Below are 27,166 nucleotides of genomic sequence, written 5' to 3'. Positions count from 1 at the left end.
AAACGCTGAAACAGCTACATGCTCAAATGTTTCTGTTGGGAAAAATCTGTAAAATATAGGCTTCTAACAAAAAGGTGTAGAGCATGGCTTTGACAGTGCCTGGCAACAGAAAGCATGGCTCAAATACTGCCAGGGTTTTGGGCTCAGTGAAAGGTGTTCTGGATAAAAAAAAATATCCACCAAATGTTAAAATGCATTTTGTCCGTGACTCAGCATTTTAAAAGGCATTCTAAAGGGGGACATGCTAAAGACCATCACCCCAACATAGTTAGAAATACAAATACAATAAGTCTGTAGCAGTGTGCAGTGTTGTGGAGTGTTGTGCTGTGAGGCCAAGGCATTTTATCAACAGGAAGACGTGACGTTCCCCTGGGCCTATGCTCGCCATCAAAACAGACAGCCAGGGGCTTAAAATAGGTCCCATTATACATAAAATGTGAGACTGGCACTTTGACTCTTGCCATTTTGCATTCCCAAACAAAATTAATCTTTAAAATTCCAAGTAGGGCTGCAAACTAGTCACAATAAAACTAGTTGGGCTACTAGTCATAAGGTCAAATTAGATGTTTAACTCAAAAGTGACGGAGGCAAAAAAAAAAAAAAAAAAGGCATCAGCAGGCTTAATTTACGAATAAGATCGAGGAAAACAGGGGAGAGCTTTTGCACGCGTGGTCAGAAGAAGCTAGATGGAAGCAAATAGGTAAACACAAATACAAAAAACAATATTTACACAAACAATGGTGTGTTTCTGGAGAGCTGAGTTAGGACGTTGCCTGTGTAGAAACTGAAAGAAACTAGATACATAAATAAATTTAAAAAGTCATAATAAATCTGTATATTATTCTGGTAAGTGCTGTTTTTTTTTTGATGGAGAGGCATCATCACCCTGAAGTTTATGCAACAGTCTAAAGCTGCACCACCAACAAATGTTCCCATGGGCGGAGTGCTTTTTCATTGAGACCGTGGCCAAGACAACCCACAGACTCTTCTGCAGTTTTTGAGCTCCGAAGTGTCCGCACGAAAACTTAAAAGCTGACACCAAATCAGCTCAGGAGGGCAACTTCACCACGAAGATGTTGAAGACTGTGCAGTGGTCATCATAGGAGCCCCCATACTCCAGTAATCCTGCACTGTACAACAAATTGAGTAATAGTATGTCAGATAATTTAGACAGTTCCTTGTGCCCTTTATCTTCTCAGCACTGATAAGATAAAAAAACTAAACAAAACAAACAGCACCTCCTTTCTGGAGTGGAGCCACAGTGCAGCACTAATACAGCAGAAGTTGAACTTACTTTGTGGCTACATTTATAGATTGGCAGATACGTCTTCTTTTCGCCGTTTTGTCCAATGTGTGGTTTTCCTACAAAAGCAGCAGGGGAAGGGGTCCAATTTCCTTGGTTACCCTGTTCGTTCCAGCTGGGGGTGGGGGGCACCTGGCCGATAAAAGCATCGGCCAGGTGGGGCACATCTTCACCAGGACATGAGGACAACACTCTCTTGTAGACGCAGAACAAGCAGAGGGTAGTGTGAGGGCATCATCAAGACCACACAAAAAGACGGACGATAATGGCAAGAAAAACAGTAACCTCGTTGAAATAAACAGAAATGGCGCAAACTTCCATCATCAGCGAGCTGTGCGTGGTGTCGGAGATTCCTTGAAAAACTAATGCTGCGCGGTTCGGACTTGAACAGCTGGCTGAAAGGAGTAAATACTCCATGGCGGGGCCGATGGATTTTGTTTGTGCGCCGGAGATCAGTTTAGTGCATGCTGTCTAATTGTGTGGAATATCCAGTCCATCTTGGTGGTCCACCCTCCATGGTGAGCGTCGTTCATCTGTTTCATAAAGTAGTCCAACGCCTCCTGCAGAAAGCAGAAAAAAAATGCACAAGTGGATGCTAGGTTTCAGAGAGCAAAATGTGAGGCTTGAGACAATTATAAATACCCCAGAATAAGATCAGAACAGGATGATATGAGCGCAGAGAAAAGCCTCATTACCTGTTCACTTTTCTCCAGGGCCAGTGTTTTCCTGATGTAGGCAATGTCATCAAATGACTGCAGCTCAGGCATGCCAGAGCCCAGCATCATGGAGAACAGGTTGATGAAGAGGTTAGCATGCTGCCGGATGGCCAGGTAGGCTTTATAACACATCTCCTGGAACCTGCAGGGAGATGGAAAAGGGAATGTGAGAAAGACAAACAAAAAGTCGTTTTATGCAATTTGTTTAGTGGCAGGGAAGTGCAGGGAACTCGCATCAACAAGAGAAAAAATAAGTATAAACAAAGCTCAATGCTGAGCAATGACACCCACCCAAAGCTGATGCCACCTGGAAAAGATTTAAGGCCTGTGATGGTTTCCACAAATGGTGACAACAAGCCGCTTCACAAATGACTCTCACTCACAAATTGCTTAGTCTAGTCCCGCAGGGCTCACACATGCATAGACTTTCTTTGTGTCAAAATTAAAGCGAGAGGAAAGTATCTCATGTTGCAAATCGCAGCTTGCATGTCGCAAACTTGGCAAAACGGGCCCCGGACCTGCTTCCCAGACAGGAAGGATGCTAGCCAGTTGATATGTTTCTTATGTAATTGGGCAAGTTGAGTGGAAACTTACAAACCTGAGGGAAGTGGGGCAAGAAAAATGAAGTAAAACACAAACAGACACAAATCTGTCCTGTGACTAAATAAATTCAAACCTCTGTTCTATTCCAATATATTTCCAAAATGAAACCCATTGTGTGTGCTCTCCAGTTTGACGACAATGATAATAATAATATTATCCTTTAAACCCAGCTAAAGAAAAACACACCTATAGCAAACCTTTGCTTCAGTACCTCTCAAACTCTTTGGTCTTTGCACACTCCTGAGAACCCTTGCTGATGACGATGAGGAAATCTTGCGTCAGTACAAAGGGCACTCGCTCTCTCTTGTAGCCAAATTTCTTCTTCTTATGATCCAGGAAATGGCCAAAATCTATATGAAACAACTGCCAGAGGAGGGCAGAACAAAGAGGCAGGAAGTCAAAGTTTAGTAACAAGTAAACCTCCTCTCAAGTCTATATACTCACAGGAAATCGACACCAATATCAAGTTATTATACAGATACGATAATAGTCATTCAGTCTGCTTAGTATCGGCTTAAACTCAGTTTTATCAAATATGTAGTGAACAATAACATATCGTTAATAAATTAAGAAAAAAAGGAAAACACCCTACATAAAGGCTAGACGAAGAAGCTTACTAAGTTATGTTATCTGCGTTATCTGCCAGCCAGGATAATGTTTTAGAATAGTCCTTTTACACGTTACTCTAACTATAGTTATTTTTCTCAAACTGTTTCTCTTCTATACTCCAAACTACAGTGTTACTGTGAATCAGAAATTAGAATCTGACTCAGAAATACTTTATTGATCTCCAGGGGGGGGGAATTAGACGACTACCACATCACAAACATTTCTCCTCCAAGCTGTTATGTATTTTACTGGGAGCTGGATCAGTGGTTATGAAACACAAGGAAACCAGGAATTTATGACTATTTCAACTGAAAAGTCAAAACTTCATTACCCAAGAATCCAAACATGTATATGGGAGGGAGCATAGAAGCGCAGTTACACGCACATGTAGGTCAAAGGCTATTGGATCAGCAATCAGCATCCATTAAAAGATTAATGCCTGCACACTGACCACAAATTAATCTAAATGGAATCCCAGCCAGATCTTCTTTTAACCTCACTAAGAACCCACTAGGATTGAAATGTTGTGCAGGTTAGTCATCATGTGTGAACTGCCAATCATATCTGAAATCGTGTATGTAAAGCAGAAAGTTGTAACCTGTCCATCCTTGACCACAATCGTGTGCTGTGTAGTATATTGCAGCTGTGTGCATATACGCGTTACCTGTCCATCATCTTTGACCATAATGTTGCTGTTGTGTCTGTCTCCTATCCCAAGGATAAATGTAGCTACACAGTAGCCAGCACAGGACCTCGTAAACAGATCCACAGCCATGTCATACCTGCACGAACACACACACACACACACACACGCACACACACACAAGTAAGCAGTGACACCATTAATGTTGCATTTTCAAAAGAAATTAGAAATGAGAGAATGTTGAAAATCTTATTAAATTAAGCATATACATGAAGCTAAATGTAGACAGAAGTAAAGGGGCTGTAACGCTAAACAATAGCAGACTTTCCCACAGGGTCCCACAGATACAGTACTTTAATGGACTTTGTTCGATACTGTCTAATGATGCGTAGATGCTGTAAAAATAAGAACTCACATCTCGCCCTTGTTCTTGTCCTTGAGCCACTGATGCAGAGTGTTTGAGTTGAACTGCAGGGCTCCTTTCAAGCCTCCTTTGCACTGAATCTGCATGATGGTGTGGGAGCTGCGAACCACCTCGATGAGACCCACACAGTCTCCTAATGACAGACAGCCATAGGGCAGCATCCTGGAGACACACGCAACAGATTTACTTAGCTCCGTGCACTGAGGCAGGAAAGAAAAAGGAAGGCAGAAAGATACAGAGAGGAAGAGAAATATAGATCGAGATGACAGGAGAGAGAGTAGTACCGCAGGTCCAGTCCCTGATTCTGCCAGATATTCTCCATGATTTTAATAATCTGCAACGTCAGCATGTCCTGCCGCAAGTCTACAACACAAGCACACACAATGAAGTTAGTTACAGTTAATAACATCCTGGTATACTGACATATTGTACACACACACACAACATAAAGGACGAGTTAGTATGATTATAGTAGACAACCATCATCAAGAAGCTCTGCAGCCTCCAAACAGCACTTTACAGTTTCTGTCAACATTTAGGATTAAGATTAAGGGAAATATGCTGCATAAAGTGAACTGGTCTGCAGTGCAAACCAAGTTCCTTTCAATGGCATGTGGTGGGAGGAGGGAGAGGAAAGAAAATCCATATATTAAAGTGTATGTTGTATATTTGCAACGGGTTTATGCGGTCATGTTTTGAGAGTCATAAGCGCTAAAAATACCACGTTTAAGATAGAAGCTTCCCACAATCCTCAGTATTTAGGCTTATCATTAAAGGCGATAATCACAATTTATTTGGCATTGACACATTTTTGTGAAATGCTATGACATTAATTTAAGCACATCATTTTTATAGATTTGTCGTTACAGGGCGATTTCTGGCAGGTGTGTTGAGAGGACAGAAAAGTTGCGTGTGTGTGTGTTACCGTCGCCATTTTTGAAGATTATCTCATTGTTCTGAAAGAGCAGCTCGGACATGATGTCAGGATTCTCCCAATTCAGCCATAACGGTCTCTTTGCTGATGACATGATCCTGCATTCATCTAACCTGTGCACAAATTAATTCAAGTTATTCACTTGCATATGCATATACACACACACACACACACACACACACACACACACACACACACACACACACACACACACACACACACACACACACACACACACACACACACACACAAAATAGCTCAGTCATTATTGCTTCCAACCTCAGGTTTCCCAGTTGGTGTGCAGGGTTCAGAGGAGAGGTGAAGTTCTGCAGAGCATCCATGTAGTCCGGTCTCTTCATCTGGTCCACAAGAAACCGCATCTGGACCTCCACAAGACACACACACACACACACACACAACCACAAACAACACACACGTGCATTTGCACATAAATGTGTATGCACGCACCCACATACACACACATCCACAAAGAAATCTTCTAAAAATGGCTGCATTTGTGTGTGTGTGTATGTTTTCTTTAACAATTCTGAGGGTAAAACATGAATTAAACAAATCCACAAATAGTTGGATGAATAATGACCAAACTGCTCCTGTTCATTGTTGTTATTTCAAGAATGAGTAACACTGATCCCACATAACATATGGGTGTTTAATAGGCTATTTGAATGTAATAATGGCTAATAATTAAAATTTGATGTGTGGTGTCAGTTTTCGGACAGGGTTAATTAACTGGAGAATCTACTGATGGCTGGAATGATACGAGCCCACATGATGCCTGTGGAGAGCTGCAGTGTAGGACACTGAGCAGGCATCAGAGTGTGCCAGATTGTCATGTTACAAACTTAGAATGGTGATGATGTAGAAATATTAAAGCACTTAAGATCAAGATAAATGCCAACATCCCAATTCAATCCACAGTTTTGAGATGCAAAAGACAAACGTTAAACTGACATGTAAGTGCCTGTGTGTGCTGCCGCCCCCCTTACCTTCTGTGTCTCATCCTTCTTCTCCTGTTTAAGGATGTCAGTGAGGTTAATGAGCTTCTCCATGGCCTCCACCTGCCTGCTCAGGTGTTTGAGGTACATGCCACAAGCCCTGCAGTAAGCCTCTAACAGCAGCCCAAACCTCTGGCTCACAGTTTTATTGTGCATTTCTGACCTGCGAGGAAGCCACAAAGAGGAGGGGGAGACAGAGAGTGAGAGGCGGCGAGGCACGGTGAGTTTCTAGCTTTCTAGAAAGACCGAGAGAAAGGAAGGTACATAAACATGAAGAAAAAGCAATCTGGATGACTCACTTGAGATGCCAGAAGAAGAAATGCCCTATCCTCTGATTGGTCAGGGCCTTTTTGAGGAGGAAACGGGCCAGGGGATTGTCAAGATACTGCTCATATTTTAATACCTAGCACAAGAGGAGAGAGAGGAAGGGAAGATTGGAAGAAGAGAACAAGAGGAGATGCAGAGATTAGTCATGTCAGACTCTGTGCTGTCTCCCGACCATGGAGTCTCTGTACACCAAATACATCCTAAGGCATCACAGACCAGAAAGTCTTCAACACACAAGAACAGGTTACAAAAAGCTGCGTTCCAGCAGACAGAACACTGGCTGTCAAGGACACTCAGGCAGGAGAAAGGTACTCCATAGTCCACTTGAGTCATAATACACTTTGTTTCTCAATATCTTCCTTTTTACCCGCTTTAGTCAATCAGTTCCTTGAACTCAATAGCCCAGACTCTCTGTTAGACCTACCTGTACAAGCTGGATGAGGTACTGGGACAGTTTGTCATCAGTCAGGTATTTGTCAAGGCAGCGTACAGCAAAGTGCCTGACCATGGGGTCTGGATAGTTACAGTCCAACAGCTCCATGGCCTGCTCAGGACGGGTCGACGGCCATTCCTTCAACAGACAGTACATCTGGGAAACATACAAACCAAGAAATATGAATTAATACTCAAACATATATATTACAGAATTACAACTTAGTAGATCCATTTTATCAACAAATAATAAAATTATACATTCAATGTACATTATACATTCAAACTTAAAAGTCCTTTCCCACCAAGTTGACATGAGTGGTCAAACATGGAGTAGATGGAATAAATGTTTACTGAAACAGTTCTTTCGATTTCCATTTTTCGAAATCTATTTATCTATATACTTTGTGGAGCAGCTGAGCTGCTGGAATCTTTCCTTAACTCTGTTTCTTCTTGTCTATCAGACACAGATCAAGTATATAAGAGTAAGCAGGTATGACATGGCATGGCATTACTTGTGCTACTTCATCTCTGGAGTTCCATTTGACAGCGAGAAGAATCTTGGGAAGGATCTCAGGGATGTTCATGCAGTAGTGCCTGGTAGAAAAAGAGAAAGGGGGATAACTAACTACTGTGTGTTGCATCCCAGTTTAAGTCTCAATCGAGATGTTTTTACACAAGTACATACAAGGTTAAAACTAAATTCTGTTACCCCATATATTCAAATGTAGAGTGTATAGCATGCAGAATTTGGTTACGGTTAATCCCAGAAATGTATTTAGTCATTGTTTAGACAAAATGTATGTTTAAGAATAACAATTTAAAAAAGTGAAAAAATGTCTCATCCATTAACATACAAGAATAAGCTGGTGTTGAATCTGGTTGGGGGCTATGCAAGAAACATGCAGTATATGTACACCCACCTAAATACGAGTCTGACCTGTGAAATCTATGGCTCTATATAAAGTACTTTAAGTAGGTAAAGTAGTATGGTGTAATATTTGGTGGTTGGGAGGTTACCTGTGTCTCCAGAGGAAGTCTTTCTCCTGCTCAGTGATTTCAGAAAGAGGGTCTCTGTTACTCAGCTGTCTCAGCTGCTCGGTGTCGCTCTCTGTCAGGGCGTGATCTCTGGCTGAACGGTTGCTCTGAAACACAACAGAAAGATAATACTTTAAACGCTGCATTATTACATTACTAACCTGTTGGCCGTCTTGTATTTCAAGTTACTTCTGTGATAAAACACAGTGTGTGGCACAGTAAAAGACAAGTGCTTTATTATCAACCTTTTTTAATCGTAAGTAAATACATTAACCAGCAGCGTTACGTACTTTGTCACTTATTGTTAGAGCTTCCATTTGTTCCTTTTTTTTTTCTTGCATCAAAGTATCTTTCTAGCGGCAATCTAACAAATATTTGCCTGTCTGACCATTCAGCCATGCAGCCATTATAAATATAGCCTGGAACATTCCCAGTTGTGACCTATTAAGGCCCATTACTGTTAGGGAAGTTACAGAGAGAGGAATTATTTAATACACCACATTACACTATCCTCATAAATAAATCTACACTGAGCAGTCCAGCTCTCTTGCATGGCGCAGAATCTGATGGACCTGTAACAACATGCCACATTAAAGACATGTACATCTATTGGCTGTAAATCCAACTCTTGTACTAGAATTTTATCTATTCAACCATGTCCACCATAGCCCTGGTCAAAAGCTTGACCGCAGTTCTAAATCAGAGCACAAGGTATACTGAACCACAGTAGCAGTACTCCTGCTGCATTCTGCGTAACCAGTTATCTGTCACTTTGTATAAGCGCTGCAGTTCCTTCACAGTCCATTGTTTTCTACATCAGGACACCTTATTACGGATACACGTTTATAGTCGGCAAAATGAGAGGCTGTGTTCAATCTGCGTTCAAATCATCGTCCGGAGCAGCTCACGTCTCTGAAGCGTGAAATTCACTTGGGAGTCTACTCAAATGCCTGTAGTTACAAGCAATTGAGATGACATTAATTATTAATGATGCATTTTCTTTGTTTCTGACTTTATCTACACAGATACACAGTAATACTATTTTTTGGTGTTATTAGTTAGTGAGAGAGAGAGAGAGAGTAAGGAGAGTGGTTCTTCTGTCTTTTCTGTCTCTGTTGTCAGACAACAGAACGAGTACGGCACATAAATACTATGTTGACCAGCAGCCATTACCAAGCCGCTGAGCTGCAGACACAATCACTATTTTATGGTCACGACAAAATAAACAAAAATACAGGTTAATGAGAGCAGTTGTGCGGTGAGATCGGCTATATTGACGTTTAAACTGAGTGATGACAGGGTGGGAGAGAAGGAACAAAAAGGTTGTCATTTTCAACGCATCCAAAAAGCGTCTGTAAATGAGCTGCAAATTTGTGTTTATGCTTGTAAAACATGAAAAATGTTGGCAATACAACTGCAAACTATATTATAAATGTAGCTACAGCGTAACAGATGCTTCATTTCTGAATCATTTCCAGTGGACATTGAAACCGTGACAGAGCCGGAACGCAGCTGGCAACCCTGACAATGCCCTCAAATCCTGACTTTAAGGGCCTTTTTGGCCATCACCTTGCCCCCTATTGTCCCGTGGCCAATCGTCTTCCTTAACAAAAACCAAGTCCGATTTCTGGCGGTATAAATGTGATGTTAAATTAAAGATCAAACAGTTTTTTTGGTCAGTATCAAGCCGGATGATATTCTCATCACAACACGTATTGAGTCGGGCACTCCTCACATTTGACACACACATCATGAATAACTTAACACATTGTCTCACGCTGTTCGCATCCTCTCATTCGGTGGAGCAACTCCAACCACATGTCACATTATCACATCAGAAGTCGTGGTTCTCCCGCCACACGTCGTCTAGAAATCTGATAAGACGGCATCACCAACGCCATCATGAATAACTGAACACAATAGCTCACAGTGGCATTACTGAGTCACATTAAATGGGTTTGGGACCAACTCAGTTAACAAAGTACAAACCAACATTAAGTTTTTATAGATAATTGTTGGGCTGAAAATTAACCACATTTATCTAATCACTTGTTGACCTAAATGGAATAAAATACCCCAAAACAACATAAGATAAAAACAATAATAATACCAAAACAGGTAATACGTGTTGGAGTGCTAGCGTTAATAAAAAAAAGTCTAAAGGGAATACTGTTTTTTTGAAGGAATATATCTTAAACACTCACATATAATGTATATACAGTATATAAACACAAATTACACATATACACATTATGTACACACTAACATCACAACTAATTTAGCAGATCGTGCCGTTACATGTAATGCCTTCAACAAGGACACAACCACACCTTAGGGCCTCATAAATCAATGTCAAAATATCTCACGCCACAAAGGGGTCTAATGAATGGTGAAATTCAAACACCTTCATTAATAACTTACCTCGTCTTCTCTAAGTGACTCTGTACACACGAAATTTGTTTAAAAAGTGTGCGTTTGAACTCTCTTGAATGAGAGTGTGAAGATCAATGTGTATTTTATTATGGTCTGATGTAATGCAACTGATGTATTTGTCTTTATTGCGTGACTTGACACTCATGTCAAAATGAGAGCGCAATAATTAATTTGGTTCTCCAAAAGTGCACATCCCTCCCACGCCTGTGTGCTACTCATGGTCCTCGCTCATGCAACCTCTCACCTGCGAGCTTCGTACTGGTCTTTGAGGCGTCACTTTAACAGACTTTTCTCTACTTGTGTTTGAGCCTCAAAAACATCTGGGGTCACTATAATACAATCAAATTGTGCAGGTAAATATTACCTTTTCCGGCCCATAGTTAGTGGTTTGTGAGCAGGTTTATTACCTGTCCAGAGAGGTTGTAGTTAAACCCCAGTTCCCTCGAGATGGTCCAGTTAGCATGATCCTCTACTGCATTCATATCTGGGTATTTGACTGGACTACTAAAGTGGTCAAACTCCAGCTCTAGACATGGGGTTTCCTGGACGACAGAGATTAAACAAATATGATCACATTGGTTAAATTACAGTATCTCACTAAACAGTCAAACTCTCAATGAAACATGGAAACCTGTTAATTTCTTGTCCAATTTCTGGTACAGTCCCCATATAAAACGGAGCATGTACAGTGCAAGAGAACTTTTGGGACTTTTTAGGCAAGATGCTGAATTTGAATACCTTATTAGGGTTGGATCCAGTGACTCCTATGGGGTTGAGGAGGTCCTCAAGGCCATGAGGGACAGGCCAGAGGTTCAGTGCCATCTTGTTGGCCACCAGCGTGTGAGTGTAGTCAAACAAGTTGATATTACCCCAAGCTAGTGGACAGTGCTCCTAAAAGGGAGAGAGAGTAGGGAAGTAGGGAAAGAGAAAGAAAAAAACTGTTTGGATATGAGAAGCTCATGGGAAAACCAGACACAAACACAGATGGTGCATAATTTTGAATCAAAGAGGCTTTTAACACCAACACATTCTGTGACTCACAGTGTAGAAAGTATGTCATCTCATTAAGGTTTCCTTATGCTAAGAACACACATCACACACATCACTAACTCAGAAAAAGTCTATATCAAATACAACACGATACAATACATTCATACAATAGTCGTATAATAAAAACAAGTACTTTAGCCAAGCACAGACAACACATCCACAGGTTCACATTTATAGCTTGGTTGTTGGTCTGCTCTCTATTGGTCAGGTGTGCCGGGTGTTTCCCTATTCCAGAGGTTAAGTCATATTTTCAGTTTGGCGGATGCTGTCTTCAATCTGATACATGAATATAATATATATAGAATATAACAGAAATTACTTTCAATTACCAGTTTCAAGACACTTTTAAAAAGGGTCTTAAAAGGTTTAAGTGTGTTATAATGAATTGATTATGGCAAAAGGGACAGTAAAATCATATGGTCTTGGAAATATGTACAACCGTTTCATCTTTAGATATACAGGTTATCAAACAATCTTCTCAAACTGCAGTTCTCCTTCGACCAAAGCCTCCACAAAGGCTGAGGAAATGTTTAAGATAACATCTCGGACTTCAGAGTGATTCTTCACTAAGGGGCAGTGATGGAACCAGGTGACAAAGGGCAACATGGTGAGGCAGACAGAGTTACATGCAGACAGCCAGTCAAAATGCACCTATTAATAGTAAGTGCTGGAACAAAAGGCTGCTGTAGAGAAGTGTTTATCTTTAATTCAGGCGGGGCATGAAAGAGCATCCGCTAACCTGACCTCAACCTAGCATGGCGCAGTATGGGACAGGACTCACCCCAGGTGTCTGTTACAGTATCCATGTCTGGCATACACTGATATACTCCACACTCACTCACACACACACACTCATACACACACACACGCACACGCGCACACAAACCTCTCTCTTTCTTCCAGCTTTTCCACCAGAGAGAGAGATGGAAGAAAAATCAATCAGTGTGGGTGTCTTTTACAAGTATCACTCCCACTCCCAACAGTTTAACACCACATGGTTTCTAAACATAGAGTCAAATGTACAGACATTCTTTTTTTTTTATTGTAAATCAGATGAAAGTATGTAGAATATGTTATAATGCTATACAATTGATTTTCTTATATAAAAAAGCATGACAATTTTAAAGTTTTAAATGTCATGTGTTAATTTGCAAACTTTACTGCCCCAGTTTTGATTTTGCATTATGTGAAAATTCACGTAAGTCTTATAGTCAAATACTTTGATATGAGTTGGAACAAAACATGAATGGAAAAGTCCCTTCTGCTGATAGTGTTTCTGTTGATGTTTTCTGCCACCACAGTGCCCATGGCTGATTAGTAATTAAACAGAACCAAAGACGATACCACAGCTCCCATTCACCTTGGACACATATACTCAAGACAGACTGACACACAGACTAGGGTAGGTACCAACACACACACACACACACACACACACACACACACAAGGTACCTATACCATATAAGCACCTCCAGGATGGCTGAGCATGCCAGCGTTAGATAAAAGATTTAGACACAAGAAGGTCATCGGCTCTCTTTAGACTGTGACAACTGTAGCACCGTCTGCCTCTCTGTAATATAGCATATTGTATTTGTATGATCAGGCATTAGCTTCCATGGGGCTAACATGAGTTCATATTTGGTTTGTTTAATTTAATCCAGCTGTTATACTTCTGCATTTTCCTCCAGTGAAACTGCGAGGCAAAATATTTTACTTTTCCATTGAAAAATGGAACCGTGATATCCAAACAGTAAACACTTCCTGTTTTTGCATGCCCACTTCCTGTCAACTTTCCTTCACTGTTTTCTATCCTACCTCCTTGGCTCCCTTCCTGCCCTTGACCGAGCAGATGGAGAGGCAGAGTCTGGCAGCGCGGGGTATGTCTGGGATGTACATATCATAGGTGAGCCACTCATTCCACCTGTGGATAAAGAATGAAAGCGACACGTGGATAATTTAAGAGGCTGGGGCCAACAAAAAAAAGAACCAGAAAATATAGGCCTACAGGGCAACCTACTACCATAAAAAGAGGACCTAAAGAGAGCTGTGTCACTTAATTCTCTGAGGAACACCAAAGTGCTTCCAATGATAGAAAACTCGATGCTCAGAAACCTTACACTGCTATTACACAGGGCTGAGTTGAGCCTATACTTTCAGCGATAAAATATAAAAAGTGACACATAGCAAAAGATATCTCAATGCCAAAATGATTTGAATATGCAGACTGTTCTATCAGGCATATATAGTATAGACAGTGGACCAAGGCTTAGGTTTAACCGTAATGTAATACAGCAGTTTAGTGTTACAAGCCAGCACTAAACTGTTAACTTTACCCTCCCGTCTTCGACTGCTTGAAGTAAATTAGCAGTGTAAACTGTCTAAAGCATTACTTCAGTGAAATGAAGAGAAAGTGAATTAAAGTGGTTGTCATTTCCATTATTGGGTACCACAATTGATTCATCACATTCTATCTATTCTCATTTTCTCTGACTTTCACATTGTTTGTTTAAGCAATTTGTGATTACATTAAGAAAAGTAAAAGTGAAATGTATTATTATAATTAAAAAGGTCCTGCGTTTAAGGGCTGCCGTAGTGAATTAAAAAGGTATTGTAATGAAGGGTGGACAATTACCTTGGGTTAGAGCAGGGTACTCTCTGTGTGTTGACATTGTCGCACATCTGTTCACCTCCATGGTAAATGCCTGTTCTCACATATATCTATAAGTTTACAAGAGAAGCAAAATGCAACAAAGACAGAGACAAAACAAACAAACAAAACATTAATAAAAAATGTGATATATTTATTATATCACTATAACATAGAGAGATTGGCCTGTTGGACACCTTATCTCAGAAGTACACAATTAATAGTGTGTAACTGCTGTCACGTTAAATGGCCATTACACTTGAATGGCATGCAGTCTGGCAGTTTTGCAAAGACTGGCTACATTTACACAAACGATTCGTGACAGCACACCAACACGAGCTACCAGAACTACTTTCCCTTGGTAGGGAAGGTAGGTCTCCGTTCACATGAGACCTGGACAATGAGCGTTTGTTTCCACAGGAAGTGAGGGGGTTGGAAGATAGGACAATGTGCCCGACTGAATAAATAGTCAACTGCTCAAAAACAAATCTTAATTACATCTAATATATAGACTTTTATTCATGATTCTGCCAAAATACAATAAATACCATTCACATTTTTTTTTTAGTACTAAAAGATCATTCCTCTCAATTTGGCCAATTCTAGTCTTCTCCTACCATCCATGTAAGAGTATTAGAGTCAAGGATCTGTTATTAAATTTGACTAATCAATACAGACACTGGTACATTCCTGTAAGCACTGTGCGTCCCCACCTTGTCTATGTCCCGAATATTGACGTTTACATAGGTGGCACAGAGGATTCGTATTCGCAGGGTTCCATTGATGGTCCACAGCGTTTTGGCAGCTGCCTCGCCATTCATATAGGAGGTTGCCGTGGAGATGCGTCGAGAGTAGGACGGCATGACAAAGTTGTCTGTCGGCAACTGGGTGTACAGGCTGTCCTTAGCCATTAGCATCAGGTTAGGCATCCTGCCCAGCATGATGCAACTACGGATGTACTAGAGGGAGAGAGACAGAGAGAGGGGATGACGCAGAGGAGGACAGTTAGAACTAAAGTACACAGAGCTGCTGGAGTTACACTTTTTCCAGCAGCTGCAGAGTAACTGTAGAGCAACCAGTGACACTTCGTGCATCTTCGACTGCGATCACATGGAATTTCTCCAGACTCTCTCTGAGCATTGGCTCACATCGCCGTGCATGAGGAAATGCTTCCAGGGTTTTAATGAAAGGCAATGTTGTTTTGACATATCCGCAATGGTTGCAATAAATAAAGGATATGAAATGGATCAGGCTTTAGCTGTATCCTGATATTTATTTATCAAAAAGTCCTGGAATGCCCCTGAGCCTGATCCAGCAGATTAGCAGACCTATCTTTTCAGCAACGTTGCAAAAATGCTCGGTAGACACATTTCTCTCTTTGAGCCATTAAACTCTTTACAGCTCTTTACCCCTGTAAGCCAACAATGCTGATACTTGTGTTTTGTTAAACAAATGTTTGGTGTAAAACACTGAAATTATAAATTCTAAAAAAAATATTTACTCCCTGTAGAAATTACGTCTTCATGCTTTTTAATTCCATTTAAGGTCAAATGTAATGTTTTTTCATGACATGCCCAAAAACGCCTATATGTCTCTTACCTTATACTGGCTGATGGGGTACTTTTCCAGCAGGTACTCATCACAACCACAAACTTTGAGGATGTATTTACCCTGATATTCCTGAACACACATCTTTAGCTGTTCTGGGGACAGCAGCATGCTGCGTGTCTTCTTACGAATGGCCTCTGCAATTACCTTTAGGACAAGATACATGCAGACATTAGACTTATGGTGACAGCCTTCAATTTCCTCACGTTGAATTTAAAGATGAAGGTGCTACACAGTGTGGCTCATGGCTGATTGACTGTCTTTTCATTTTAGCGCATATTCACCCCACCTGTTCAGGCACACAGTCGTGGTTGATCTTCAGTGTATACTTTTGTTTGTCGTTGTTCGGAGAAACAATCACCCAAATCACAACAATAATCTGACCTAAAAAAAGAGACAGACAGAAAAACACATGGCATCTTTAATCATCACAGTAATTGCACTTCAATCAATTCATTGATTGCTGTGCTCATTACTGTAGTTCCTATCCATTGGAAAGGCTGGCTAGCAGGGATTAAGTATTGATGGGAGGCTAAAATGTTCACTTCTTGCTCCCTGTTGGCCTCCTGTTGTCTTTAAGTGCCTCCTCTGCCTTTTATTCTCACAACAATAATAACCTTGATCAGACAACCAAAAAAGAAAAAGACACATTTTCTATTTCTGAAGATTCTTATTTTTCACTTTTCCTGTGATACTAGTTGAATTTGACACTGAAAGAAAAAAAAATAAGACTAAAGCTGTTGCCTACCTTTGTCTAGTTTGCTGTAGATGTGTTTGGGAAGTTCCTGTGTGGATTCTACATTGGGTGGGTAAACATACAGCGCTCTACTGTGGGGCCCACTGGCATCTCTCAGCTCCACAGAGTCTTTGCAAACATTCAGGATGTTTCTCCTGAAGTCCTGAACCTCGGGGTCCTTCACAAGGTCAAACTCACACACAGGCATACCAATGGCAAAACCTGGCAGGATACAAAGCAGAGTGTCTCTCAAGGCAATTTTGGCTAGATTTGTCAGTTTAGAGATACAATGAAATAATGTTTCCTTCTATAGCTACTGTAGTTTCAAAAACATGCTTTTGTCATTTCCAGAAACTTTTTTGCGTCTTTTCCTTTTAATGAAAAACAGCAACTATTTAGATATACTATAAGTAAAGTGTGTAGTAAATTAAACAATCATTTTTTCCTTCAAATTTAAGTTGAACAAAAAAACATATTTTGAATTTGAATGTTCCAAACTATACATTAATTTACTTTTTTCATTACAAAAAAAAACCAACAAGCCAAGGCTACGACAGAACCAAAGCTCAGAGGAGGAGAACCTCTCACCGATCTCTCTGTTGAGGATCTTTTCCTCTCTGTTGCCAACTGGTTCAATGACCTTGAGGATGGGCTGGAAGAGTCGGAGATCACACAGCCTCCGGGTCTCATCATAAAACTCCTCCCGCTCTGCTTCCTGCAGGCAGGGGAAAAAAAAACAGAGGCTGTGTTCAATATTCCATTTCACGAAAGCCAAAGGAGATTTGTGGTGAAGTGCTGACGGCCTTCCTGCAGGTGTAGAATGGATGTTTTGGAAAAGTGCAAAGCAGTGTTTTTAGCAGAAGGAGGGATTTTTTCAAGCTACTAATTTTCAGGAAGCACAAACACATTGGCTTTACTTCAAGTACAGCATATGATAAGCTGCAGAGACCCATTTCTTTTTGTTAGCACCTATGGCAGCTTTGGCAGCTCCCGACAAATTTCTGCCCCCCTTTATAAACAGCTGTTTGGGGTCGCTCCATCATACTTTCAATAATGAATGTCCATTGTGTTTACTCATTTAGATGGACACTTTTACCTACCAGATATTCAAATTGAGATTGAGAGTTCTTACCTGCGTAACACTGACAAAGATGTAGGACGTCTCCTCCTGTAGGAGGTGATGGAGGGGATATTTCCGGGCCTCCTTGAACAGCTCATGTTTGATGGTGATGAGCGTGGCTTCACGGAGACACTCCAGGGTCAGAATCATCCCATTGGGCAGCAGGCAGTCCACCAGGATCCTGCAGTCACACTCAGCGTCATTATACAATGTTGATGACTAACTTAATTATTTACTTCTCACTTACGATGCCTTCTTTGGGCATTTCACACTGCTTATATAATAACAATAATAACTGAATACTAAATAATATAATAACTACATAGGCATATGATTTGTTTTGCAATAACATGAAACTGAAATGCTAATAATTGTCAAATGCATGTGTTCACAATTAAAAAAAAATCAAAAATGCATTTATATCCACAATAGAATCCAGTGTGTCCTACCTGGGAGGCATTAAGTGGATGCCCCATAGCTCCCCTGAGGACGGCCTGGGAGGCATCTTCCACTCTGTCTCCCAGCTCAGTCACACAGTTAAGCTGCAGAGTACAACCTGAAAGATAACAACATTTTCAAGCAGGTCCTAGCCCTCATGGTGTAAAGCACAGGCTGAAAGCCCTGTTGGACCAGTGGTGATACTCGGTGTAAAAAAATATATATATAAATAAATACAGTTTACTTGATGCTTCTGTTCAGACTAAGAATGCTGTTTGTATAGTAACTTAGTCAGGAGCAGGGTTGACCAACTGACACACATAGGTCAAAGGGTGCATGTGCTACACTTTCAAGGTGACCCAATGGGTGCACATGAAACCAACTCAGTGTTGCCAACTGTGAAACTGCAGTTCTGTCTACTTGCTGTGGCTGAGGCTCAGCTCTGCTCAGTGAGTTAAAGAGAACAAGCATGTTCAGTCAACCACACAGCAGCAAGACTAAAACAAGTGCAGTGACTGGCTGCACAGTATCCATGGCATGTGTAAAACTGGCATAGTGTATCTTTACCAACAGACTGCACTTACAGTCCAGAGGTTTTTTTTTTGATATATAGTTTTAAGTCATATTTCATCATTACTTTGGGCCTGCATAGATGCATGCATAGATGTGCATGTATGTCCATGCGTTTGCAACACTAAAGACCAGGCTGAAAGACATCTCTACTTGAAAGCAACGTGAAACATCTACAGTAAGAAGCAGTTTTACACCTCTGTTCTGTTTAACATGTCGTTTAAACTGAAATGAAAGCTATCTTACCACTCCCATCCCACCGAACAATATTAAGGTAGAGACGGATAAATAGTTTCCCAGTGGCCTTTTGAAAGAAAATACATTTTAACTCTTTGCAAATGCTGTCTGTTTAGTCCAATAATCTCATGTCAAGATGAACCTGGCGTGATGCCCTCAATTTCTTAAGCTGGGGTTAAGTCATATTGCTTGTTCCGATCAACTGTCCCAGTATTTGCAACAGCAGTGCAGTACTATCTCCTATATTCATAGCATCATCTTGTAAAATTTCTAGTCCATTTATTAGAAAGTCAAACCAACCACAGGACTGGTGGACAGAAACAGGGAGATGTGTTCATTGCAAACATGTTATTTTCAGCAATCCAAAAAAAAAAAGTGGAACTAAACAGCAGTAAGTGGAACTAAATGGCAATTCAGTACGGCAGCTACAAAAGGTCTTCCTGATCTTTGCAGGTGGATGTCATTTTTTTTAAATGGATAACATATCAGTACAGCAGTTTAGCACATAAAGATAGCATGACTTAGATATATACTGAGCAGGGCACCAGTATATTGTAAAACTAAATGCCTAGAAAAGAGACCTAAACCTGAGGAAAGAAGGACAGCCTTTGTAGTGGTGTGAGATGGAATAAAAGTTAGTCTCTAACTTTAGTCTCTCTAAACATTCAGTTCTTATTAGGGCTGAACGATATGCAAAATAATATTACTATAATATTGCGATTATTTTGACAGATATTGTGATTGCAACATGAGTCACAATTTTAGTGGGAATGGCTTACTAGCTGTAGCTGTATTTTTACCAGTCAACATTTGCTCAGTCAATTCTCTGTCATTGAGTACTGGGAAATAGCAGGGTCTCGGGGGATTTCATTGACACAACTATTTTAGACAGACCAACAGGTCCAACACTCATAAACACAAAAACAACACAGTGACTCAACTGCGTATTGTGACACAGTGATGGGAAAGAATGTGTTTGTGTGGGCTCTTAAAACATGACAACATGATGCCTTAATTCAACCTTCAGCCAACTTATGGCCGGTAACAATTCTCAGAAATGCAATCAGGATGAGAAGAAAACCAATAATTATTATTAACATATATCATATCATATGATTTGTCAAGCCAATTTTTATTCATTACTGTACAAGGGTTAGGGGTTAGTTTTGTTGCCCTTCTTCTTCTTATTCAGAGTATATTTCTTGCAATTGTGGAAGCAACTCTGCTTGGGTTATATTAACTGTCTATACCATATTAGTTTAACAGTACAACAAGATATTTTGAGCAAAGTAGCAGAGTAGCCAGTGCTAATAATCTAGATTCTAGAGGACAAAACAAACCCCCTCAGCACTGTACTTTCTTGGTACTTCCTCACTTTGACTAAGTCTGTCTTATTAGAATAAGTTCATTTCACTCAGCTAGACCCCTCAAATAAACCTCTCAGACCAGTAAAGAAAAACAAAAACACATAAGGTCTGTCAATATAATAACCAAAATCCCACATGATATCTCATCTCATTTCACAATACCAATATTACTTTCATATCCCCCAGCTCTATCTACCAGGAGTCTAGGCACCCAACAATACTGCCCCTGGGTCCCAGATCAGATGGAGTAGTTAAGGCACCTGGCAAGATGCCCACCTGCACAAGACTTTGGAAATGTTTTGGGGGTTTGACAAACTGGGAGGACACCACAGGCCATATCCATGACACAATGGTAGGTTTAAATCTTCTTTCTACCCTCTGAATCAACACCCACATCTCAGATTTTTAATCTCAGTAATTTAAATGAGTCTGCATGAAATAAAAACACTCCAAAATGAAATGGTAATTTGGTCTGATTATTAGACTAAGAGCAATTGGGGATCCCAGAAAGGGTGGAGGAAGCTGCTAAGGTGTCTGGGCTTTGCCTTGCTTGCGCTGTTGCAAATACAAAACCAGCTTAAGCATCCAAGCAGTGAATGGATGGATGGCTATATTATATACAAGGCGCAACGGAGAGAAAAAGAGAGGATAGCACCCTCATTAATCCGCCAACTGATGGGAAATTGTCCACCCTATTAGTGTTTAGAGTTGAGACTGGGACTGGGACAAAAATGCATGAAACTGATAGTTAATCAGACAGGAAAACAGCAAACTTCATTTACAAAGAAGGGTAACATTGACTGTGTACAAAAACAAGCTAAAACAGTAAACCCTGAGTTAGAACAAACCACCCATTGAGCAGTTCTGCGATCTGTGACCCTGATCAGGATGCAGCTAAGCACTTTAGGACAAAAGAGGAAGCTTCCTCACAACACAGGATGTGGGGAGTGGGGAAACATTGGCCTAGACACAAGCTTGCTTTGAATACTGAAACACAAATGCACAACTAGTAATGTAGGCTAGCAGTGGCAGGTTGGCGAGATCAAGCATATGCTCAGTCACTTCAACGCATAATATGTTTGTGGTTAGGCCAGTTGCACCACAGGTGATTAAAAAAAAAAAAAAAGGGAAACCATGATCGATTTTCATTTTTTATTTTAGTCCATTAAATTATCTTTGCAATCTCAATCGTCAAGAAAGAAGATACAAGAAGGAAGACAACACTAGGTATAAAATGTTATATGTATATCTCCAAATATTTGCTGGACAGTCAACAGAAGATATGTGATTCAGAGGGAGAGAGAAGAATTTGTGAAGCATACCTAAGAGAGAACCCCTCCTACTGTGATGATGGGACAGTTCCACCCTCCATGTTTCAATCCATCTTCAGGCTGTCACAGAAATATGTTTTGGGAGGAGAGGAAATTAATACAACAACATCACACACACACACACACACTCTGCATCTATAGCAGTTGCGTGATTCACACTGGGTTAGCTAACGTTGGGTGTTGTATTGTTGTATGTGGGAATGACAGCTCACAGATGACAGCTTCACAGCACTGTGAGCTCTCGATATAATGACAGAGTATAACAATGAAATAACCTTGCTAGATAAGTAGTTAACAACTACTCTAACCATGTCGACTTACCACAAACATCTCTTTCGATTAATGTCTAGAGAACTAGCCTGGGAATGGTTAACGTTAGCTAACTCTCTTGTTCACTAGCTAACAGCTAACGCTGAGCCTGTCATCCCCTTTTTGTAAAATACATTTTACATATTATATTAAACACAAGCCATTTGTCCGCTGAAACGTACGAATGTAGCTTGCTTAGCATAATATCTTACCCCTTTGAGTTGGCGTGAACGCAGCGAAGTGTTTGAGGATGCTGGTCTGAAAGGCTCTCCCCGGCTAATGCCAGTTAGCTAGCCTTCCAGCTCGCCAACCCCTCCGGTTCCCTACGGCCGGTTGGTGGCTCCCGGTGCCGGGTAGAGCAGGCTGTTATCTGACGCCTTTCAGCCTCGGTGCCAGCTGCCCGCGACAGTAGCCGTCACTCCACGCCGACAGTAAATCCTCTTGTGTCGTGGGGTTGTAAGGTGCACAGTGACGGAAGATATGTCCAAAGTGTCCAGTCAGAAGGGCTCGACCCGATGATGTTTTGAGCAGCTGAGCTGCTGGTCGACTGGACAAGTTGTCTTGCTGCGGCAAAGCAGCCACGCTGTCTGTCTGGGGCCCTCCTCCCTTCCTCTAACACACACACACACACACACACACACACACACACACACACACACACACATACGGGGAGAGTGAAACTGTGTGTGATTTATCGGTGTGATATATTTGTGGTATATAACATGTCGCCTCGTGTTTCAAACCACATCTAATTTTCTTTTGTGCTTTCACATGTTATCACAGAACCACAGCAGCACATCACCACAGCACACAAACAACATGAAATAAAACAACGTGTTTCAGCGTCTGTGGGCGTGGCACCTACTTGCTTCTGCTAAGTAGCCCGCAGTTTGATAAGAAGATAAGACATTATTGATCCCCAGGGAGGGAAATCCACACTTTTGCTGCAGCAGAAACGGCAGAAATAAAGCTATTCAAATGAAGCTGATCAAATGAAATAAGAAATGAAAGAAACGCCGTTTAAAACTCTGCAGTCTAAAGTGAGGTTGTGCGGTGTTTTGTAAGAGTCATACTGACGTAGAAACGGGTAGCTGTAATGTACATACGCGTAATAAACATACATATATATATATATATAAGTATGAATAATAAATACGATCATCATAAAACATAGGGCACAATATAGCAGTAATATATATCAGGTATGGGAAGAAAATAAAAGGTACACACAGTATAATAATACATATTATACTGTATTATATTATATATATATTATACATATTTTCTCTCTTTCAACCGCACCTTACAGTCTCAGTTATAGTAGTTATATGAAATAGTAATATAAATAGTATAGTATAGTAGGCTACTATAAAAGTAGATATGTTAGTACAACTAATAATAAGAATAAGAATAACAACAAGAACAATAACAATAACAATAACAATACTTGCTGGTACTTATTGCCCATTTCCTCGGGCTAAATTCCTTTTTTTTGATTATTATTATTATTTTTTGATTTGATTTGTCCACATCGTATTAACATGTTCATCACAACGCCAGCCTGCCGGTTTTCCCATCATAAATAGCCCGCACGGGTGATCCGAGTGAACCACAGAGGTGTAACATATTTATACAATGTGTCATGATTGCCACCCATGCAAATCAGCAGCGGTGGCATCGGAAACGGACTGTACCAACGAAAGGAGAGGGAGGACGGAGGAGCCTCGGCGCGGCTTTATGCCTGAATAAAAAAAAAAAAATAAAAAAAAATCAATATCCGCGAATGAGAACATCTCTGTCGACGTTTAAGGGTGAACGCGCAAACGCGCCGTGCTTTGCCTGCTGTGGGTTAACGTGCATTGTCGCTGACTGCCACTCTCCGCGCTTCGCTCCCACTCCGGAAGACACCCCTCCGCTGGAAGCCCGAGTGTCTGAGCGAGCGCCGGGGACTGTCATCCTGCCTGGCAGCCCGGTTCTTTTTTTTTTTTTTTTTTTTTTTTTTTTATAGGAGAGAAGAAGTTGGCAGAGGGATGTGAGTGCGATGATGGCGCTGCAGCTGAAGAACGGGGATGCAGCGTACTACCAGAGTGCAGAATACTGCAGAAATTACACTTCGCCGCCTGTCGGCTACGGTGACAGCAGCCATTATCTTGCCCGATTGCCAGGTAAGGAGAGGCTTGCCATGCAGAGGAGCTCCCCATCCGACTGTCAGCGGTCTTGTGCGCTAATGTGCAGGGGATGGAGAAAATCTAACCGGGGACGTTTGCGGATGGCACGGTGGAAAGGTGGATGTTGAGCCCGGTTGCCCCGGTGCTGCTGTCATCAGCGTAATGTCATGTTGCCATCATTCTGTTAAGCTTACAGAGCATGGATGCTGCGGTGCAGAAATCTGAGGTTGTCGAGGTGCTCTAATGGTCCCTTGTACTGTGGGGGAGAGCGCTGGATCTCATGCTCCGGGGGGACTCCGGGTTTGAGCTGATGTCTTGACTGTAATTTGAAACAGTGTACAGCCTCAATGCAATGTTCACTTTCATCGCTCGGGCATGGCAGTCAATCAAGGCGGTCTGCTGCCAGAGCAAGTGAAGAAGCAGAAACTGAGTCGTTGCCTCTTCCTTCACTCTCGGCTTTTGCGCCGCTTGGTCTGCACAGCTGATGGTGGCATGTGGCAGTTGCACAGCAAGTCTTCCTTCTTTGCACCTGCACAGTGGCTGCCAGAACTGGCTGTCCTGCTGTCTGTAGGGACTTGAGGCCAGCATGTGTCATGTAGCTACGCAGGTGATGCAGATCTCGTCAGCACAAAAGGGGTCATATATGGTGGTGATATATTCCTTTCATTAAACTATGTCATCTTCACCCTGGCCTCTGTCGCGTTGACATTGCATAAACTGCATGAAGTCTTGCATTGAAGTCAGTGGAAGTCATTGCAATTGGAAGTCAGATGTGTGACTTTTTTGATGACTGTTTTGGTAAACCATCAATCATTTACGTCATTTGCCCGATTTAAGTAATCAAAACTGAGGATTTGCTTGCCTATTGCTGTTCAATATTATTATCAATTGAATACCACTTGATTTTGGTCTCTGGTAACTCGTGATGGGCCTCTTTCAGTATTTCTGACTTTTTATAGAGTCAATTATTAAGCAGTTATTCGACAAAGCTAGATGTCTAGTGCTAGTTGCATTTACTAATTGGTATAGTAATAGCAGCCTAATGTATAGGCCAGGTGACTGGTGCTCAATACAGCCCACTTTATGTTAATTATGATGAGACCCTTTTGTGCTCCCGATATATAAACGTGGACGCTAGGCTTTACTGTAACGGTACAGTAAGCAAACTGCAATGTACAGTAAGACGTATCTGGTCTTTGCTGCTTTCTGCGCCCGTCCAGTGCCCAGTGAAGCAAATGGAATAAGTGCAGGAGGCATGTGCTTCTCATTGCTCCATAATTGATGTGACACAACACAGTATGGCAAGAAAAACTCTAGAGAAAATGAACACTTGGCCTATTTAGAGATTCTCAGTGGAGGCCATGAGACGATCAGGATCCAGTTTTTTTTTTTTTTTGTGGCTTCTTCTAAACCAGCAAACCAAGAAATCTCGAGTCAAGCTAAAAAAAAAATCAGTGATGAAGTAATAGATAACTTCTGAGGTAGTTTCAAGTTGGTCATTCTGGGGTTTTTTTTTTTTTCCCAACTCTGACTAGTTCTCCAAGAATATGATGAACATTACCGTGTTGTCAATCTACTGATCACATCAGACCAACAGCACATGAGCCTGCTTTTGATTTGCAAAGTTGGTTATGTTCTGTACAAAAACTCAAATGCAATTTTTTTTGACTTTGCGGCAAGGTCCACTGCTGTGAACATGCATATGTGCTGCAGCTCTCTAGACTTAGCGGGCCCGGATCTGGGTCTCTGAGGAGGAGGACAGAACCGACCTTGGCCTATCTAGCTCACATTAAAACTATGGAAAGGTAATAGCGAAAATAAAAGAACAAATTTTGGCTTTCTGACACCTCTTTTACAGTGTGTCAAAGGCGGGCCGCTAATCAGCACAAGTCTTCTCTGTATCATGTGCAGTGGTATAATTAAAAGCTGTAAGGGGAACGTATTTATTGGTGGTTTTGGCTACTGCAGTGTTCACTAAGAACTATTCGTAATCTACACACTCATAGCTAATAATGAATGTCTTTGTGGCTACCTCTGTGTTGTCTCCTGGATAGTAAGGACACGTTTTGCTCTTCTACACTGTCACCTAGGCTGAATAAAGATATTTAGTCAATCACATCATATTCCATCTCTGCAATATTTCCTCCCCTGCTAGAAATATGATGAAAAGAGCATCATAATTTAGCCTAATTTCCCTCCCATCAACCAATCAATCATTGCTTACAATGCGTATCTTGATCGTACAGATAGATTGGTCTCTGCTTAATACACTGGAACAAAAACTGAGGAGAAAACAGAAATAAAGGTGTTATTTTAGCTTCATTATTATCATTAAGTAGTTATAGTCAGTCCAGTGTGCGCAAATAAATGCAGCAGTGGTAGGACCCTCTTGTTTTCTGGTGTTCATTTACTCTATCATCCAGTGCTTTCAGAGAGGAAACAGTCGAATTGAAAATGCCAGCAAGAACAAAAAAAAAGCCATATTTACTGTAAAGCTTTCAGCGTGTGGCCATGCTTTAAGAGTTTGATGATGGCGTTTTAGAAGAGTGGAGTTTTGAGTCAGGATCGTAGGCAAATAGGTCTTGGAGGTCTGTCAGTTAAGCCTAACAGTGGGTCCGAAACGCAGAGAAGGTAAGATTGGATTTCATGCTGAATGTATCTAAAGACTCAACACTCACAGCAGAAGTGTGACACAAATAGATCACCATCACGCCAAAGAAGAAGAAGAACAGGTCAAGAAGGAGAAAATACCACGTAGGGAGGCAGTGTTGGGAAAACAGTTGACAGCGACGTCTTCGAGCTTACCTTAAATTGTAACTGATAGACAGTAAATACACATTGTTTGGTGGCTCAATGTGGACTCCTGCAGTGAGGTCTCCGGACTGCTGTGCTGGCTGTCTCAATCAGGGTTGAGGGGTTCTCACGAGGCTGCTGCGGATGAGATTGATGACGTACGGCATGCGGAACCTGATTGGTGTACCTGGTTCTGGATGGCGTTAATAGGGATTGTTGAGCGTTGAGGATGTCTGAGTCAACAACATATCGGTCTCATTCAACAACACCAGTGACATCTTCAAAACTTGTCGAATTGTAATACCTTGTGGGC

General features: G+C 41.2%; 1 protein-coding gene across 1 annotated transcript; it reads right to left on the bottom strand.

The window, feature by feature from the left end:
• Positions 1 to 1,755: 1,755 nt before the first annotated feature.
• pik3ca (phosphatidylinositol-4,5-bisphosphate 3-kinase, catalytic subunit alpha) lies at positions 1,756 to 18,145 on the bottom strand. The gene is made up of 24 exons (XM_070908288.1): positions 18,090 to 18,145; positions 17,653 to 17,821; positions 17,109 to 17,235; positions 16,533 to 16,742; positions 16,074 to 16,168; positions 15,776 to 15,931; positions 14,890 to 15,135; positions 14,162 to 14,247; positions 13,345 to 13,450; positions 11,217 to 11,369; positions 10,886 to 11,020; positions 8,028 to 8,152; positions 7,523 to 7,604; positions 7,000 to 7,164; positions 6,548 to 6,651; positions 6,240 to 6,411; positions 5,512 to 5,618; positions 5,224 to 5,345; positions 4,583 to 4,661; positions 4,290 to 4,460; positions 3,896 to 4,013; positions 2,834 to 2,985; positions 1,999 to 2,161; positions 1,756 to 1,863 (listed from the first exon to the last, which is right to left on the bottom strand). Exons 1-24 carry the CDS (start codon positions 18,143 to 18,145, stop codon positions 1,756 to 1,758), a joined length of 3,207 nt encoding a protein of 1,068 aa, XP_070764389.1.
• Positions 18,146 to 27,166: the final 9,021 nt, after the last annotated feature.

The sequence above is a fragment of the Enoplosus armatus genome, chromosome 7 (assembly GCF_043641665.1).
Source record: "Enoplosus armatus isolate fEnoArm2 chromosome 7, fEnoArm2.hap1, whole genome shotgun sequence".
NCBI lineage: Eukaryota > Metazoa > Chordata > Actinopteri > Centrarchiformes > Enoplosidae > Enoplosus > Enoplosus armatus.
The sequence above is the reverse complement of the archived record's forward strand: the minus strand, read 5'-3'. Positions and strand labels throughout refer to the sequence as shown.

Bases quoted from the DNA above. Each gene is read 5' to 3' on its own strand.
- pik3ca (XM_070908288.1), bottom strand. From the start codon at position 18,145: ATGCCTCCCAGGCCGTCCTCAGGGGAGCTATGGGGCATCCACTTAATG. The intron at 6,412-6,547 runs GTGAGTCATCCA...GCTTCCTCGCAG, and splicing joins TTCTTCTTCTGGCATCTCAA to GTCAGAAATGCACAATAAAA. The intron at 2,986-3,895 runs GTAACGCGTATA...CTCCTCTGGCAG, and splicing joins TGGTCAAAGATGATGGACAG to TTGTTTCATATAGATTTTGG.